A 19,207-nucleotide genomic window follows, 5' to 3' on the forward strand; every position below is an offset into this window, starting at 1 on the left:
CTCAGTGCCTCACACTGTACTTTGCACATAGTAGGTTCTTTATCCGTGTTTATTGGAGTGAAATGAAGTTTACAATCAACCTCCAATTCCACTCCAGAGGGCTGCCTTGGTTGGTATTTATTGTAGGGCATCTCTTAGTTATGCTGAGGAAGGGACTTCAACTGTATGGAATAAGGCTGCTTGATAAGGAGATGAAATGGGCATTTGGTGGGTTCCCCTCACCTACCCAATTCTGAGGACAGATCTGAAGGTTGAGTCAATCTCACTTCTTCAGAGAGTCCTTTCATGACTTTCTGACCCCCAGTCTCAATTATGTCTCCCCTTTTGTGCTCCTGTAAAGTTTTCCCAGCAACAACTGCTTGAGAAGAGAGAACATATGAACAAGTTGACACAAAGGTGATGTGTTTGATAGCCAGTCACCTGGCTGAGTGATAGTTTGATTGGCAGGCACTCAGTCCCACGTCCATTAATTTGAGAGCAAGGACCGGGCTTCTGGTGCATGTGGGGTGATATTGAGCTCAGAAGTAAGGCAGGAGAGAGGAACTGAGGCTGCAGGGCCACCTTCTGCAATTGCACTGGTTGTGCCCGACACACAGTTACCTGCCTAAGGGGCAAGTAGGGGCCGAAATCCCACCTGTCTGCAGGCCAGGCTTTGTCCACCCAGAGGAGGGGACCTTATGGGCTAGTGAGAGCCTGTCCTATCCTAACATGCAGCCTCCATCCCCTAAGCCTTCCTGAGGTAGGCTTAATGAACACTTGGACCTCTTCCTCCTTTTCCTCATGGAACATCCAAGAGCACTGTGTAGATCTCCTTCTGTCTTCGCTTCTGTGCGAGGGCTTTCTCCAGTTGCGGCAAGCGGGGGCCACTCTTCATCGCGGTGCGCGGGCCTCTCACTATCGCAGCCTCTCTAGTTGCGGAGCACAGGCTCCAGATGCGCAGGCTCAGTAGTTGTGGCTCACGGGCCTTGTTGCTCCGCGGCACGTGGGATCTTCCCAGACCAGGGCTCGAACCCGTGTCCCCTGCATTGGCAGGCAGATTCTCAACCACTGCGCCACCAGGGAAGCCCGGGACCCATCTTTCAAGTGAGTTTCTTACAGGCAGCCCCTAGTTCCCCCAAATTTCACCTCTGGCCCCTAGTCATACCCAGAGGGCACATGAGCAAATCTAATCCCTCTTCTTGGGACCAGTGCCAGAGCTGTGGAGGGGTTGAGGGTTGCGAAGTGGGCAAGGACCCTGACAGGATCCAGGTTCTGTTCAGGAAACACCTCAAGTGTCTGATGCTTTTTGCCTGGCAGCTTTGCATTCTGTGCACATTGCTTTTGTCCGTGGCATTTTCACCCCTCGATATTTTAGCTTGATCTGTCATTCAAGGAGAAATCTTCCTCTCGGTGATGTAACGTACTGCTCCGAGTAAGGTTGGAATCTCTGCATTCTGTATATTTGCTGTCCAGTGACCTTTCAGTGGCTCGACAGTTCTCTGTGTGCAAAGTGTCAAGCATAGTAAAGCTGCCATTGACTGTCTCCTTGAATGTGCAGCTACCAGGGGGACGGCCCTGACTTCACAGCTCACACCCACAAGCCAGCAAACACTACCAAGGACAAGTCCCCCACGTGGATCCCAGAACGCGGGAGTGTCTGCTCTGAGAAGCTCTCCCGGGACAGAGTCAACCCCTCCTTCAGAGGGAGAGCAGACCATGAACACAAACAAGCGTCCTGAGGGTCACAGCAGAGCCCCGGCCAGAGCTACCGCCACCCTGGACAGCGCCTCTCCCACCCTCCCAGCCTGGGGTGAGATTTCTCACCCCTTCCTCTCCCGTCCTGTTTCTCCCCGCACTTCCCTCTAGGCTCAGATAAATAAGTGAAATCCTTCCTTTATCCCTTCTCCACCAACATCTTTGTTCAGCAGCCCTTTAATAAGAGATAGATGTGAACCAGTATGGGTGTGATACCTATAAGCAAAGGCAACAAATGTCCACTGGCATAATGTCTTTCTAACATTTAATTTTATAATTTTTTATTTTGAAATAGTTTAAGACTCACAGGAAGCTGCAAAAATAGTACAAAATTCCCTCATACCCTTCACCCAGCATCCCACAGTAGTAATATAAATGTGGTATATGGTAACATCAGGTATTTTTATTTTAACAGAGCTGGTAGCAATATCTCTCCTGAAATTCACACTAAATGGTGAAATGCAGTCAACATTTTATGGCAGGCAGGGTTAGGTTAATTTGTAGCTGGCTGGATAATGTTGCCAAGAATATGTTAATGACTTGCTGCCAGTGTAAAAAGCTGCTGCTGCTGACCTGCTGAGAAGTTCTTCTTTTCCCATCATTTTTGTGAACACTGATCAGTGGTGTTGTCACTGAAGATGTAAAAGGCACGCTTACTCTATTTGCAATAAGAGACAGCTGAGATAACTCTTTCATTAAAAGACGATTATGTCTCAATGAGTTCCAACAATGGACCACAGTCATCAGAATACAGTCATTCATTCATTCACTCATCAATACGTATATTTAATATCAGACCCCAGGCTAGCTGTCAAAAAACACAGCTCTATCAATGTTCCCTTTCCTTCCTGAGCTCTCAGATCTGGGAGAGAGACATAGACAAGTAAACTGATAGTTTATTATCCAGCCTACAAAGAGCTATTGTCCTGGAAAGCCCAGAGAGGGGGGCTCCCCTGAGGGGGTTGAGGACTGATAACAGTCAAGCAGACAGGGAAACAAGAACGAGGAAAAGGAATCAGATTCACTAACTAGAAATTTTTTAGTAATATATCCGCATCAAGACAATTATACAAAATTAGAAAGCTTTCCAGTATAATATGAAAAAAGATGTGATTGCTAGTGGCAAGAAAAGTCATAAAATATCTCGCTATCACTCTGAGAGGGAAAGTGCTAGTTCTGCATGAGAAAAACTACAAAACTTTCAAGAGAGTAATAAAAGCACATTTAAATAAATAAAGGGTTATACCATGTTCTGGATGAGAAATTGGAATAGTTTTAAAATGGCAACTGCTCCCAACTTAACTTATAGATTTAAAATCCTCCCGGGGATAAGTTTTGTAAAACCTGAAAAAAATTTATTTTAATTCTTAACATGGGAATGAACAAGTGAAAACATCTGGCAATTGTTTAAAAGACCAGCGAGGGAAGACTTGTCTTAATAACCGTCCTGTGATATTGTCAGTCAGGCATCATCATGATCGTCACTGCCATTTCAGTGGTAAAGCTGAAAAGAGTTTAGTAACTTGCCCCAGAGTTCACAGCATGGAGGAGGTGGGGGCAGAACTTACACCTCCAGGTCCCCTTACCTGAAACCTTTCCATTGTATCACATGATTAGAATTGTATTTCTTAAATTTGACAATGTCCACTGTCCTCTGGACACACACCCTAGCTGATTGTTCAGCGTCCTAGGAATTTGGAGAATTTTTTAAAATTAGTAGTTAGGAAAACAAAGTTTAGTGTGGTCCCCTTATGGCAATTCAGGGTAGGGTTGAAGTCCCTGGATTATCTATATTATGCATGTGCATTGCATGTACCCTTTGATTATATGTCAATGTCTTGTCAATTTTACACCTGAATCAAAGCGGTCAAGCATGTAAGTGCCCTGTTACTGTCACTTGTGCAGCTACCAGGAAGGTGGCTGGAACTCCATGGGTGACAGCCCACAGGCAGGCGTGGGCTTCCACACTACCTGTGCCCTGGGCTCAGGCCACCAGTGAGAAAACACCTGGAGGGCTTCCCTGGGAAACACTTTCCTCCCCGCCGACGTCTCCTGCAGAGGCCGAGGAGGCCACGAACACGCGGAGCTTTTCCGAGACTCCTGCCAAGACAGCGGCCACGCCTGGCAGCCCGTCAGGGACCAGCCCAACCTCAGGTAAGAGAGGATTCTCACTCCTACTGCACTAATTACATACACAAATGTAGTGATATGCACGTTAAAATGTAATCACATAATATGAGGAAGGCCTGAGCTCTGAAAAACTGTGTGATTCCAATTTTGTGTTTGTCTATGTATTTATGTGTGTGTGCGTGTGTGATACAGATACACAGAAAATAAAAAATAAACCAAAATAAGACTGAAAAGAAATTCACAACATGTTAACCTTGACTGATATCTGGGAAGTATCAATAGATAAGATTTGATTTTTCTTCACTTCAGTGTCATGAATTTTCCGTATTTTCTACTCCTATAATCAGACACAAATGGTTTACGTGTTTTTAAAATCACTTCCTCTGATCTCTGCAGCCAGAAGCCCTTCTTCTATGCTTGTGTTTTCAATGGATCGTAACATTCATCACTGCTGTGCTGTTAGGGGCCACGAACTTGACCTTTCTCCCCTCTGGACCATGCTCTCTTTAAAGGCCTGTGTCTTTACTCTCCAGTTCCCATGAAACACAGCAGACATTCAGTAAAAGCTTGCTGAATTACCTGAATTTCTGAAGAAGTAGAGAGGAAGAAGTAAATGAATTTCAAAGGGTGCAAATGTAAAGTCTTAACTTTAGGTGCAAAATCTCAATTGCACAAACAGGTCTGGGAGTGCAACTGAGAGCTTAAATCGGAGAAACACCTGACATAATGGCATCGGGAAAAATACAGGCTAACATACTTGGGTTTGGCCAACAGGCAACAGCAGCCAGCAGAGCCCTGAGGCTTTGAGCTCTGGCCTTTATTTCAGACACAGTAGCGTTGAAATCTTGACTCCACCACTGCTGTCTCCTCGGCAGTTCTTTTGATTTCTCTGAGTCCTGGTTTTCTCATCTTCGAAATGGGGAAGGTGATGCTTACTTTTCAGAGTGGTTGTGCTGATTCAGTTAAGTGATGTCTGTAAGGTGTTCAGCTCCACACGGAGCACCTTGGAATCCCTCAATCAATGGCAACGCCTACTGCCCTGTCCTACTGCCCCCAGGGCGACAGCGTAGCAGCCAGCTTCAGGACACACGCTCAGGAGGGTAGTGGCAAAGCGGATGTCAACCAGAGGAGAGCGTGTGTCTGCTTTTGCCCTCGGCCCCTTGCAGCTCTAATCCTCTGCGATTCTGCAGTCATTTAGTTAAACTGTGAACAGTGACCACAGACAAGTCAGCTCTGTGTTTGGGTTAGAGTTAAGGCTGCTCATCTTCCAGAACTACATAGAAACACACCCAGGCAGCAAGCGTCAGCGGTGCCTTCTGTGTTCAGGGGCTTACAGTCAGTGCCTGGAAGGGAATCCAAAGAGGATGCTGAGGACTTCCCTGGTGGCACAGTGGTTAAGAATCCACCAGCCAATGCAAGGGACACGGGTTCGAGCCCTGGTCGGGGAAGATCCCACATGCCACGGAGCAACAAAGCCCGTGCGCCACAACTGCTGAAGCCCGCGTGCCTAGAGCCTGTGAGCCACAACTACTGAGCCCACATGCCACAGCTACTGAAGCCCGTGCGCCTAGAGCCTGTGAGCCACAACTACTGAGCCCACGTGCCACAACTACTGAAGCCCGCGCACCTAGAGCCCGTGCTCCGGCAACAAGAGAAGCCACCGCAATGAGAAGCCTGCGCACCGCAACGAAGGGTAGCCCCCGCTCGCCGCAACTAGAGAAAATCCCGCACACAGCAACAAAGACCCAACGCAGCCAAAAATAAATAATAAATAAATAAATAAATAACAAAAAACACAAAAAACCAAAGAGGATGCTGACCGGCTCTGAGAAAACGACCAGGTTGCCCGCTGGAGTTGGGCCTCCTGCCCATAGTTATCTGTTTGTAAATGTGTCATGCTGCCCATCTCTGCTACTGAGGCAGTTGAACTCAATGCTGCCACACCCACCATCCCAGCAGAGGAGCCTAATAAGGAACAAGCAGGATTGCAACACTGCACTGGGTCCAGCCCAGGCTCTGAGACCTCACCCCACCCCTCCACGTCTTCCTTCAGACTCCAGCCATAGCAAACAGCCTTCCACTCACTTCTCTGAGTCTTTGCTTATTACGCGCTTTCCTCTGCTTGGAAGGCCTGTTCCCCTCACCTACGGCTATGCTTCTCCATCCCAGAGAAGATGTCACCTGCCCCATCCCCCATCCCCGTGCTCCTGTTGCACCCCCAGCCTCACCCCTTTCCTTCCGCTTAACCACACGAGTGAAAGTGCCTGTTTCCTCCTCCTCTCCCTCATTTCCTATAAGAAGGCTGCTTTGCTGGTTTTGCCAGAGGCATGCATCTTGACAGCAGGATCACTTGCCAAAGTGGTCCTTAAATCAGGACTTCATGAACAGGATCAAAAGAATTGTTGAGATGAGCCTACATTCTATGATGATGGTGCTGGGCAGTGCATAGGGGTGGGGATGGGGTAAGCGTGCACACCAGACTCAGGTGAATGAAGAGCATCTCGTGTCCTCTTTGCCTGGGAGCACCGCGCCCGGACATGGCCCACGCAAGTCCACTCCTCTCCCATTTCATACCAGTGTTAGCGGGTTTCCAATGGCACCAACACACTGTATCACAGTTACTGATGGGACTCGCCCATTTCCTCCTCAACACTGGGGGTGCCTCCATTGTAGAGTCTATTTCTTACTCATTTCTGCATCCTCAGCAACCCCCAGCTACCTGGCTTGATAAGCAGCAGTGGATGAACAGGGCAGGACTGGTGGCAGGGGGCCTCTTCTGCTCATGCATCCTTAGAAGAAACTCAAGCTCAACTCTCTCTCCTCTCATCCCAGGCCCACTCACCCCTGGCACACAGACTCCAAGCCCTACCAAGGCTCCGGCCCCCAGATATCCACAGGCAGGTAAGAATGTGGCCCTGGAAAGAGGAACCCAATACCCCAGGTGGAAAATATCGTTTAGGGGCAGGGGTGTGACGGGACAGGGGTGCCTGTAGGCAGACTAAGCTTGTTATTGTATTTTATTGGTTCTAGCAGGCGGAGAGGCAGGAGAACTGTCTTGCTGTCCTATTAAATCACCCTATGATCTTGCATAAATCACTTTCTCTTTCTTGACTACAATTTCCCTATGGATTTATAGAACTCTTTATCTTTAAGATGCCATGATTCTCTGCTTGTGTGTATACCCCAGGTCCATTTCATTTTGACCTTTGCGAGGCCATTGTTGTCCTTGCAGGTGATCTCCCTGCTGCGTGGTCCTTTACCCCTGCAGAAGAGCCAGCCCTCGTCCCAGGACCCCACCAGGTTTCAAGTACGTACCAGTGCCCTGTCGCTCCTATAGCTTTTGTTTGTTTTGGACGAAGTTGTGTAGTATAATAAAAAGAGGTTTGTTTGATAAATTTAGATTCAGACTGCTGGGATCTGAATCCTAGCTCTGCTATTTACTGGTGAGGTAACCTCCTGCGCTCAAATTCCAGAATTCAGTTTCCTCCGCTGTAAAGCAAGAATAATAACAATTATCGTGGGCACTAAAAATGTCTTATCTCTGCAGGGTTTTGTATTAGGTAAGATAATGTGTGTGGAAGTGATTTGGAACTGGAGAGCTCCATATAACTTAATTCAATCAACTTTTATTGAATGGACACCCACTGAGAATGTGCTGTACACTTTGTAAACGGAAGCTGTTCTTACAATGAGCATGATGTTAGCAGAAAGAGGGGAAGGAAAATAGGATGACTCCAAAAGTCCACCCCCAGCCACTGGGTGCCATTTACTTCTATTCCGTGTGAAAGGACATTCCTGTACACTTCATTCTTACAGAATTCTAGGGGAATCCCTCTCCTGGGCTTGGACGTGGGCTTTCAGGACTCTTGACAGAGGCTCAGGACTTGGAGTTTCTGTGGTTTACGCTGCATTTTTCCAATTTTTGGATGTCAAACTCTCCTTTTTTCCTGTGGAGCCAGTTTCCATGAGAGAGAAATTGACACAAAGTGAGTCCTTCAAAGCTGGTTGAGTCCTCGGGTCCCTCCCACTCCTAGATGCCTTTCAATATTATTTTCCTGAATGTTCCTGGACCTGAATGTTCTAGTCATATGTCAACGGGGCATTATTAAATTGCTGGACCCTGCACCATCTCCTTTTTCATATCACCTAAGATCTGCCTCAGCCCCATTCTCAACCTGCAGTGAATGGTGAATGGGCCTTTGAGACACAAAGACGTGATTATGCTACCATAGGAAATTATAGCCCTGTTTTCTCCAGGTTTCTAAAGAAACACAGGAGTGGTGCAGATGGGGGCAGTCGTCAGACTGAGGTTTAGGAAACAAGTTGACTATATTTATCTGTATCTTTATCTATATCTTTATCTGTATCTATATCTATATATTTATCTCTGTATGGCTCCGTCCATCCATCCATCGTTCCATCCATCTAATGAGAAATATAAAATTTCTCATTAGAACTTTTATTTTTAATAAAACTTCAGTGAGACCATCTCTGATTTCTTCCAGGAACCAGACCCCCTCCTTTCTCTACCTATCTCTGGAAAGTCTCACAGCAGCTTTACCAGACATGGTGAAGCAAGGCCATGTGTACCTGTTGGTCTCGAGCTACCTGAGATCAGGGGCAAGACAGTATTCACTCAGCACAGTCCCTGACAAAGGGAAGATGCTTGCTAAATTCTTGTTGATGTGAATGGTCTGGGATTGCATCTTCTAGGGTGTCCTGAGCCGCTCCTCAAGGAGGGGGCCATGACCCCTGTTCCTCTCACGCTGGCCATCCAGAAGCTCAACCCTTGCCTGATGGAGCTGTGCCGCTTTTTCCAGCAATGCCTCTGCATGAGCCAGAAGAGAGTCCCCAGGATGGAGGCAGTGAGGTAACCTGAGCCACTCAATGCTTTTTACATCCAGTATTTACAGGCTTCTGATTCACCTTGGCTCCTCTGCAGGCCACTAAGTGACGAGGCATTAAGTAATCCACACACAGATGACAGGGGTACCTCAAGGAATGCACACGCCAGTGAGTCCTCTAATGCACTGTCACCTCCTTGAGAACCAGGATGAAACCTCATTCATTTCTGGGTCCCCAGAGCCAAGGGCGGGCCACGACACAGTCAGTGCTGTCAAGTTGACTTGTGTTGTGTCACATCTGCTGGAATAATTACAGAGGATTTTGAGTGGTCCCGGAACCCCAATGCCCTCAGCCTGGCACGATTTGCCAGAAGAGACTAATCAGAGGTTATGTCCACCTAAATTCCAGTTTTTTCATAAATCCCTAAGCAGTCATTTGCTGACTCAATAATAAAGATGTAAAAGGAAAATTAGAAGGCAGACCCCATCTTATATTAAGAAGGACTAGGTGTGGACGTTTTCCTGCCCAGGAAAGCTGACACACTGTCCTTTCTTCTGGGATTTATCCTTGGCTGTAAGCCCAGAGCCAAACAAGGTAGATGAATATTTCTGCTCCAATAGTAGGAGGCCAGTCTCTCAGATCTTTAAAGTTATTTTCAAAGTCTACTTACGAGATCTTTCAGCTTTTTAAATGCCCATTATCCACGGGCTCTGAGCCCCTAGCTCAGGTTGGTAGCCTTTTTCCATCACTCTTTTCTGGCCCTGGTCTTGGATCTCTCAATCAGAGTGGATGCTTCTTCCACCCAGAGAGGGAAATAAGCAAGATTCGTAGACCTGAAGGTGTTAGCCAGCAAGGTGGAGGCATTTCTCCACAGCACAGGCTGATCCTAAAGAAGAGGACATTTTGCAACAATACTTTCCTACTTGATCAGCCCACTATTCCTTCCTTCTTTCTCTATCGAGCTCTTTGTATCAATAACAAGTGTCAAGTCTCCACTATGTATCAATTTAACACTGAGCCGAGCCAGCAGGATATAGAGACAAATCAGAAATAAACCCGGAAACTGAGGATTTCATAGCTGGGGGGAATAAATGGTCATAAACACACATTAAAATATGACATAGTAAGTGACAAAATCAAGTCACGCACACAGGCAAAACCTATTAATCTCACACCCTCGGAAGAAAGTCAGATTTGAACAATCCATATTGCATATTTGCTGGAAGGATAATGAGGAAGGCAGACATTTCCAGAAAGAAATTTAAAATTTAAATTTAAATTTAGAGAAATGAAGCATCTGTAAAACTGAGCGTATCCCTTCTTTTCCCTTTAAGTTAATAGTGAATTGTTCTATAATCGTATAGTAAGCATTGAATATGGGATAAGAGTAACAGAGTAGGAGGCTGGCATTACTCAGTGTGCTTGTTGAATAGGACAGCCCTTGTGGTAAAAAAAAAATCGTGGTTTAGTGGGGCAGTTGGCCATGTGAAGAGACAAATTACAAAGAAGTGTGACAGATGCTATAGCAGATACAAGCTCTGCTATACAAGCTCGTATAGCAGAATACGAGCCATGGGACCCCAGAGGAAATAGCTAATAGGGCTTATGGAGGAATAGGAGTTTGTTAGGCAAAAAATGGGAGAGGCCACTCCAGGCAAAAGGTGGAGAGTGAGAGGCAGACTGGAACATCTCAGGACCACGGAGAGTTCCATGTGGCTACAGCAAAAATGGGAGGCCACTGTCCCAGCATATGTCCCTATTCAGGAAACCTTGCCCTTCCCAACATCTACTTGGGCCTTGCAAATGAGTTTTGACTTTTCCCAGAGTTCCAGCAGCAACATCTCTGTGCCTCGGTTTCCAGAGTTTTATAGTGTCCTGTAAATTGAGGGTGACAGAACCTGGGAAATCTTTACAGCCAGCTTTACATGAGCAATTGGTTGCTCCCTAGAATATGCGAGAATCACAGAATGATACAGATGGAAGAGAAGTTAGAGAATATTTAGCCCAACCTCCTCATAGCTCAGGCGAAGGATTGAAAGGGAATTGGGTTCCCAAGAGTCCTATGTGAAGCCAGTGACACAGCCTGTCCTGAAAACTCTTCTTCCTAATGACACGCGTGGCCTTTTCACTGAAGCCTTTTGAAGCAATCCCTGCGGCCACCAGCCAAGAGCAGGATATTATTTTGCTAAGTATTTGCTGCATTGTTAACTATAACAGCCCTGCACTCTTACTCCACCTCACACAAAAATAAACAAATGAATATCATTGATCCAGCACCTATGATAAACCCCGCACCGCTGGGGAACTTTGCAAATGTTATCGCATGTCATCCTCAGGATACCCTTTGAGTGTAGATTCTATTATTGCCTCTCGTTTACATACGAAAAAACCAAGGCCCAGAGAATTAATTAATCAGCCTGAAAGTCATACATTCTAGTAAGTAATGACGGTAGAACTAAAAATAAGTCTTTCTGACTCTGAAGTCTAAGCTTTTTCCTACTCAGACTCATTCTCTCCCTCTCCTCCCACAGCCTATAAAGATGGAGAGGGAGTTCCTTGCTATGAATAATTAGCCATTATGATTTATTTTTTTTTTTAGTATGGTTCTCTTCTTATAGCCACAAAGGATAGTAATTGCGTTTAACCGTGATTTAAATCTTTAGGTATTGTCTTGAATACTATTCCTGGTTTCTGAAGAATGCAACATACATCTGTCAGAGGGTGAAAAGAGTGTTCCACTCACACAGTAAGTACACAGCGGGACTGTATTGTAAATCGCGTTCTATGAAAAGGTTCTAGAACTCTGAGTGATGTTCCTGCCTTAGCACGGGGTCAGTAGGAGGAAGTATAACTCATCTAGTGATCATGGATCCTAGACAAAAAGAGTCTAGGGTATTTCTGAGTCCCCTTCACCTAACAGTTTGAAAAAAAAAAAAAGCAGGAGTCAGCCCAGCCAAACACTGTTGCTTTCTCTGTGCTCTTGGGCAAGCTTCTTACCCTCTCTGAGTCCCCATGTAAGCTAAAAAGACAAAGACAAATGAAACAGGAGACAATCACCATGTAAGCACTCAAATTCCTGACCAAAGCAAAACGTATACAAATAATTCAAGAAGAAGAAGGCAGCTTGAAGTGCTAGAAGTGGATGTGTATGGTACCTCTGTCCTTGTCCTCATGGCATCTGAGCCCCATTTATTCTCAGAGATGTCAGACATCTTCTTTTTTTCTTCTCCTCCTGCTGACAAAAGTGGCTGACATAGTCTGTCCGTTCCCAAAACCAATAGTTTGGCCATTTTATTGTGCCATCTTCCTGAACTGTCTGGTCAAGGACTCTGGCTTTCTGAAAAGCACGGAACCAGGTTGAAGTCTGTGAAAAATCCTTTCTAAGTATAACCCAAATATAAGCCAGGTGGTCACATGGCCATGCTTTACATGACAACAAACAATCAAACAAAAAACAATTCAGCTGCCCAGTCCTTCCTTGTGGCTTTTGAAGAATATCAAATGAGATCCATGATAACACTTCTTAGAAACTCTTCTTATTCTTTTTGCCCCTCCATTATCTCTCACTTCCCACAAGCTACCATCTCAAAACCTCTCTTTAGGCTTTATTTTCCAACGCATCACTCAATAACTTTCCTAAAATCAAGCTTTCTGGCTCTTTCTCTGTTTCCATATATCTCCTCTGATTATTTTCTTTTCCTTTTGCCTTTCACTTTTTTATCTCTCAAAAACAGCTTCCTTATTTCTTATACAAATCCATCACCCCACTTCCGCTGTCTTTTCCTTCCACCGTCACCTTTATCCTGCATCATAAAAACCAAGCATTTGGACTGGGGGTGTTGGAGGGGCTCAGGAGTCAAAAATAGAAATCTATTTACTTGGTGTGGGGAGAGGGAATGGGAAATCTTGTAAACTGCTTATTGACTAGCTCCTCTATTGTCCTCACCACATTAAAATCTCCACACAAACAGCATTTTACATTTACGGAACATCATAATGAGTTCAGATTAGCATTGTGCAAACTGGGGAGATGAGGCTGGTACAGCTGGGTGTTAGAAAAACATCTCTGGGCAGAGACTGGCGAAACGAGGCTTGCTCTCAACACGACTTTTCTGCTAACTAGCGAGGGGGTCTTGCACAAGTTCCTTCATTCTCTGACGTTGACTCTGAGTAACACCCTGTCCTGTGCACTGCCATATACTGGCCCCCTGGGAAGAGCCTGAGCCATCGCTGGTGCTGTCAGAATTTATGTCTCTGTAGCATTTCCTTCTCCATACCATGAGTTCCCTCTCTTTTTTTTTCCCAGCCTTAAAACAAAAATGCCTCGAGAATATCTGCAAGTCTGTTTGAGGTCTTGAAAAAGCAATGGGACCTAACAGTAAGCTGGGCAACATCTATTCACCCTGGCCCCTGGCCCAAGTTGGCTGCATTTGCAGAATTCACCCAGGCTGCAGCCAGATCATCAATTAATTGAATGTGGGTCTTTTTGGAAGCAGCCATTCTTTCTCTCCTGTGAATCTGTGAAAGGTATTGAATGTGGAAGACCACACATTAGAGCTCTCACAGTCAATGCAGTGATGCTCACTCCCTTGCCTGCTCCAAGGTCATGGACACCTAGTAGCTACGCTCGAGGGACTCTCATGATGACTGAGACTGGAGAAATGGGATGTGGGGTGCCATGCTAGCATGAACAAACCAGTCCAGGCACTGAGACTCTGACATAGTCCCTGAAGTGGCTTAAACTTGGGACTTCAGGAAGACAACACAAGGATAAATGAGGAAAGCTGAACGCATCCTCTGGAGAGAGTCACATATGATTTCTCTATACAGTTTATTCAAACTCGCTTATCTACAACTCATCAGACTTGCTGTACTATCGATCCAGATAACCTTCCAAGCCCCCTAAACAGGAGGTGATGAGAACCTTCCCTCACGAGGAGGTAGAGAGTGTTGTTTTGTTGATGTCTGGTCTTGATTTCTCTTCTGTGTGTCCCACTGTATTTGGGGGTGCCCAAGGGCGCTCTCAGGTTTGATGATGTACTGATAGGCCTCACAGAAGTCAGAGAAGTTCTTATAGTCACCTTTACCATTGACGGCAGCAAAAAGATAGAGATTAAGGTCAGCCAAGGGAAAAGGTGCAGAGGGAAGAGTCCAGGCACAAGCTTCTGGTTGTCTTCTCCAAGTGGACTCACGTGGACAGCACTGAATTCCTCCAGCAGTGATGTGTGACAGCGTGTATGGAGTATCGTCAACCAGGAAACCCATCCGAGCCATGGAGTCCAGGGGTTTTATTGGGGGTCAGCCATGCGGGGACATGAAGTGAGCTGAGCTTAGTTACTCAGGCTCCAGCCCCTCCAGAGGTCAAGGTGACACTGTGTGACTCATGGCACCCACTACAAATCACCTTGTTAGCTTAGACTACCTGGCATGGTCCAAAGCCCCAGGTATACAAAGACACTTATCAAGCAATATATTCCAAGGGTTTAGAGGTTATGTCCTAGGAACTGTTGAAGGACCAGACCTTTCTTTGGCAGTTGCATGGTTTGAATGCCCTCCTGAGTCAACCCTCTACGGCACAATCACACAATGAGTCATCCCCCTTATGGGATCAGGTCCCTGTATGCTATTTCCATGTCTGTGGTTGCTCCAGTATCTCTGTAAATGTCGGGTGTCTACGCAGAGCGTTACTAAGCTCTCTCCAGCGGCCCCGCCTGGACCCCCTCGTTCCTCACTGCAGGGACGGCTTCCCTCCACTCACTCACCTTGCACGCTGCCGAACATCAGCTTTCCCTCCTTTATGATCTATGCCCTCCACTTTCCAAGTAGCAGCCAAGTGGAGACAGTTTTCCCCCGTCGGAAGACCCTGAGTGTCCTCGCACGACCAGTGAACATCAGGTTCTTTCGTGAGGGAAGTAGCCCGATGCTTCCCTGTCTGGTCAAACACAGAAAGATTTATCGTTAATCCCCAGGACACTTGAGGGGCCCTCAACGTTACGCAAATGTCAAGCTCATAAACAGCTGTGATCGGGCCTCCTAGGGCCTGCAAAGGGCCCCTTGTTTGCAAAGCTGAGGAGGATACAGTAAATTTGCTAAGGCAAAGGGATTCGTACCTGGATAGGAATCAAGAAAACAGCACCATTCATTAAGTGTGGGTTAATCTGACCCGACCCTCTGCGATGGATCAAATTGATATTAGTTAGGGACCTTTGGCAGGAAATGATCCCTGAGGTTCCACAGAGAGTAATTTATCATCAGGGAAAGTAGAGGATGGACTGATGAAAGACTTGGTCCCAACCCCCGGCTATCCGCTTGTGTGGAACCCGCCAACCATCCTTTAGGGATAATGATTACGCACGACCACAACTTTTAAAAGCCCGAGTGTGAGGGACGTCTGAGGCCCACGCAGCGGGGACAAAGGCTCAGAGCACCACATGGGACTGGTTTTGTAGGGTCACACTATCCCAACAGCAGCCATGGCGGGAAGTAAATGGGGCCCACGGAAAACTGACCGGAGCCTGGAGTCCACGGTCTCCTGGAGTGTAAGGGGAGGTTGACCCCTCCTGGGCTGAATAAGTCCAGATGTGGCAGATGCCTAGGGCGATGAGGAGGCCTCAGGGGGTGCTTCCACCCTGGCGTTCCTACTCATTTGTGCATATGTGGCCACCAGTGGTTTACTGATGAGGTAAAGAGATAGGACGGTTACGGTGCCCCAGCCAATGAAGGGGACCATGCAGCTACACACGTAACATCATTAACCAGGATTCTTCCTGGAGGCAAAGCACAGGTGCATTTCTATCTATTTCACTCAAGACCAAAAGACTAACTAAACTAGTGAGAGAAAGAAAGGAAGGGGGAAGGAGGGGGGGGAGGGGAAAAGGGAGCAAAAGGGATTCCGTGTGTGTTTCCTAGTCCCGTTGCGTGCTTCTATGAGTTCGTGTGTGCATGTTGCTATGTCCACCTATTCTGGATAGGTGCCCTGTGTTGGGGGCTCGTGTGCGTGAGGAAATAGGGTGCTATCATAATGCAATCTCAAATTTTAAACTCCCATACAACAGCCTTTTTTCTCTTATGTCTGAGTTCTTGTGAAAACTTTGATTCTCACGCTGTTCAATCAACAGAGAAGGAAAAGGCCAAGGTTCCAGGGATATTGTAGGCCAGTGGTTCTCAATCAGAGGTGATCTGGACCCCCAGGGATGTTTGTTTGGCAATATCTAGAGACATTTTTGTTTGTCACAACTTGGGGAGGGGGACTGCTACTGGTATCTAGTGGGTAGAGCCCCAAGATGCCGCTAAACACCTTACAGTGCACAGGAGACCCCAACAGCGAAAACTTATTTGGACGAAAATATCAATAGTGCTAAGGTTGAGATACCCTGTTGTTGGCTATGGGAAGAAGATGAGCTTCTCAAATCCCAAGAAATGTCTAGAACAACACACTTATGTAGATTGTTATTACCCCTTGGCATTGAGCAGAACTTAGGCTCTGGAGATGCTGAAAAGATGAATTTTGCCACATTGATCCATCTACCCCCCTTGACGTAATCGTTTTAGAGATGGTGCGTCTTCTGTATTAGTGAGAAAGGATGGGCACGGCATAGCTTCATTCCTCTGTGCACGTGAGATACTGAACAATAATTAATGATCTATAAACAAAGCTTCGATGCACAAGGACAACTAATGATTTGAAGAAACACTTCAGTGGGCTCTGTAAAGGCTCAGCTCTTCCTGGATTTGATCACTGGATGAGCCCTGGTTCTCCAGGAGGCAGTGGTGGAGGGAACAGCTCACAGCCAGGTTCACCTGTAAGCCAAGAATGGTCCCATCACACGTGAGCTCGGATTCACTCCTCAAACCTCGACGACCCCTGTTTGTCTCATCTGTAAAATGGAGCTAGTGCTGCATCCTACCACTGTCAGGATGATACGGACAAAATCCTGTCAAAACATTTGTGGCGCGCAATAGGCTTTCAATAAATGTTGTCTCTCCTTGTTAAATCTGCAAAGGAAACAGTTCCTGAGGGGGCTATCAAGGAAAGAGGAAGAACTAGGATTTAATGGGCCCTGCTACCATCCAGGCACTTTACCTGGCTCACCTCATTCTCACGGTCCTCGTGGGATTACTCCCCATGGCTGCGGAGTCAAGGCTGAGCAGTGACAAGCTCCAAGCTCCATATTCCTCTGGCAATGAGTAAGCCGGATGGGCACTGGAACCTAGGGTGTCTGATTTCAAAGCCCCAGCTCGCCCTTCCCCCCAGCTTGGGCAGAAAACCCCTAAAGGAAAGAGGTATCAAATTCCCAGGCCAGAGGCCAGGCACATATAAGAAGAATCACCCCAGAGATCCTCTTGCTGGAAAATTAACTAGACTAGACAAAGCCAGCCCTTTTCCTGGAGGGAGAGCTCTTGTGAATTTCATTGGCGCTCCCCTGATGACCCCGAGACATAATCTCTGGGCCTCCAAGCCTTTGAGATGAGGAGGGGTGAGTGGAACAGGGGAGCCATTGTTCTCTAATTAGAGCCTGGGTCTCCTCTGAGGCTCAAGATGGGCCTCTTAATATGGAGGCTTCACCTGCTCCAAGCCAGAGCGTTATGATGCCTCCTCCCCCTCAGAGGCAGCCCACCTGCCAAATTCAGGAAAGGCTGTCCTCTTGATGTGAAGAGGGGGAGGGGGAGCGCATGACTAAGGGTTTTCCCTGGGGTATAAAGGGCTCGGTCCCCATCTTGTTCAAAGCCAAGGACCGTTCATCCAGCAGCTTTCGAGTGGGACCTTCACGGTAGGCACCCCCTTCTCCTGATTGTGGAGGGGGCCAAAGAGGAAGGAAGGGCGGGATGGAGGGAGGGGGTTAAGAATGGAGGAAGGGAGAGGGAGGGAGAAAAAGAGGGCGGAAAGGATGGAGGGATGGTAAGGGTGGGAGGAACAAAGGGAGGGAGGGAGGCTGCTCTCGAGGGGCACCTGAGACCAGGATGCTACTCCAAGATGTAGCGAGAAACTCAAAGGCACTCTGAGCTCTTGGACAAAGAGATGCAGTGCCAGAGGACAACATCTGGTGCATTTACCCAGGGAAAAAATCCAGCACGACACATCAATGAGAGTCCTACAAACCTGTGTGGGCCAATGTCTCTCCCTAGGGCACCTGGTGTGGAAATATAACCATCATTAGTCATGGGCCGGCCTTACTAAGCACCTAGTTCATGCTATGCAGGCCCCACCTTGAAGGATTACTCCATTCAATCCTCGTGACACCCTGAGGAAGATAAATGGGCATCTTACTGCCCAGGAAAATGAGTACAAGACAGTTTCAGTGTCTGGCTCCGGGCACTCATCAAGGGAAAGGCAAAGCCTGAGCCCCCTGCCCTGCTCCGCCCCCCAACCCGACTCCACCCCAGGTCTGTCCAGCTAGAAAGGCCTTGCTTTTAGAAACGTCCTAGATGAAGTGGAAATCAGTCTTCAGGGAACATCTTGGTGAGCCAGGCCTCCAGTGCACGCAGACCAAGGCGAGGCTTGGGGACCCTCAGTCCCACAAGATGGCACTGCCACAGGGTCCCTGACAGCCCCGGAGGCCTCCTTAGGAAAAGGCAGTTCTCCTCCAGGTGGACACAGCCCCAGCCCCAAGGGCACCTGACTCTGCCAGCAGAAGGATGCTGGATTTCGGCAGCGGCCCTGAGCCCTCCCACCCCCAGATCCTAATGTGCATGTCCCCCCGCCCCCCACCGCCGCTTCAAGTCTCTTTCCCCATTGTTCAAGGCTGAGCGCTTGCTGCCACCTCTGGCTGCCGCCGCAATTTCCCTTTTCTTGGCTCCCAGCTGGGGATTGTCAACTGCAGTGCCACACCACACCCCAGCGAGGCGCTGGCCACCCTGGGGGCCTCTCAAACAAGTGTTGCCAAAACTCTCAACAGTTATACAGTGAATAAAATTACTAGGCTGCTTGTTTGAGATTTAATGATCAGCATGGCAGTTGAGGGTAAAACACCTTGTTACCGAGTCCAAGCTCGCTCTGCTCTCTACAGGACAGGCCAATGAATCGGGAGGCGAGGTGTTGAGGCAGGGAAGACGACCTTATTCGTTAAGCCGTCAGATTGAGAAGATGACAGACTAGTGTCTCCGAAAAACCATCTTATTGGGGTTTGGATGCCAATTTCTCTTATAGCACAGAGAGGGGGAGGAGACGAGGAAGTAAAGTAAGAAGGCCATGACATTTGCAAATATCCCCTGGAATGGCCAGCCTCGGGCAGGGGATGTGTTAATTTCTTCTTTCTTGTAGCCATCCACACGTGGACAGGGTCCGGATGTTTCCCTGAACAAAGGCACTTTGGTTTAACATTCAGGCAGAGGGGCAGGGTTCCCCTAGGCAGGCCATTATGTATACACAGTATCCTTTTAGTAAACAAAAGCAGCGGAAAGCAAAGGTTAAAGTAAAAGAAACAGATCCAGCATGTAGTCAGATTTGTCTCTTCCCTGTTACAACCTGGACCAAAGACTTAAGTCGGACTGGCTGACC

General features: G+C 47.3%; 2 protein-coding genes across 2 annotated transcripts in view; both read left to right on the forward strand.

The window, feature by feature from the left end:
* The window catches only part of HHLA1 (HHLA1 neighbor of OC90), a 32,685-nt gene extending 14,362 nt beyond the window's left edge, over positions 1-18,323 (forward strand). The window contains exons 7-12 of the mRNA XM_082363207.1: positions 1,538-1,836; positions 3,561-3,913; positions 6,697-6,765; positions 7,041-7,171; positions 8,578-8,734; positions 11,373-18,323. Of these exons, the coding sequence (XP_082219333.1) occupies positions 1,538-1,836; positions 3,561-3,913; positions 6,697-6,765; positions 7,041-7,171; positions 8,578-8,734; positions 11,373-11,508 (1,145 nt within the window). The 3' untranslated portion in view covers positions 11,509-18,323. The remainder of the gene's footprint in view (positions 1-1,537; positions 1,837-3,560; positions 3,914-6,696; positions 6,766-7,040; positions 7,172-8,577; positions 8,735-11,372) is intronic.
* OC90 (otoconin 90) overlaps positions 15,183-19,207 on the forward strand; it is a gene marked incomplete at its 5' end in the record, with an annotated part of 40,431 nt that continues 36,406 nt past the window's right edge. The window contains one exon of the mRNA XM_082363209.1: positions 15,183-15,248. Coding sequence (XP_082219335.1) covers positions 15,183-15,248 — 66 coding nt within the window. The remainder of the gene's footprint in view (positions 15,249-19,207) is intronic.

This window comes from Balaenoptera borealis (genome assembly GCF_965194805.1).
Source record: "Balaenoptera borealis genome assembly, chromosome: 17".
In the NCBI taxonomy this organism is placed as follows: Eukaryota; Metazoa; Chordata; class Mammalia; order Artiodactyla; family Balaenopteridae; genus Balaenoptera; species Balaenoptera borealis.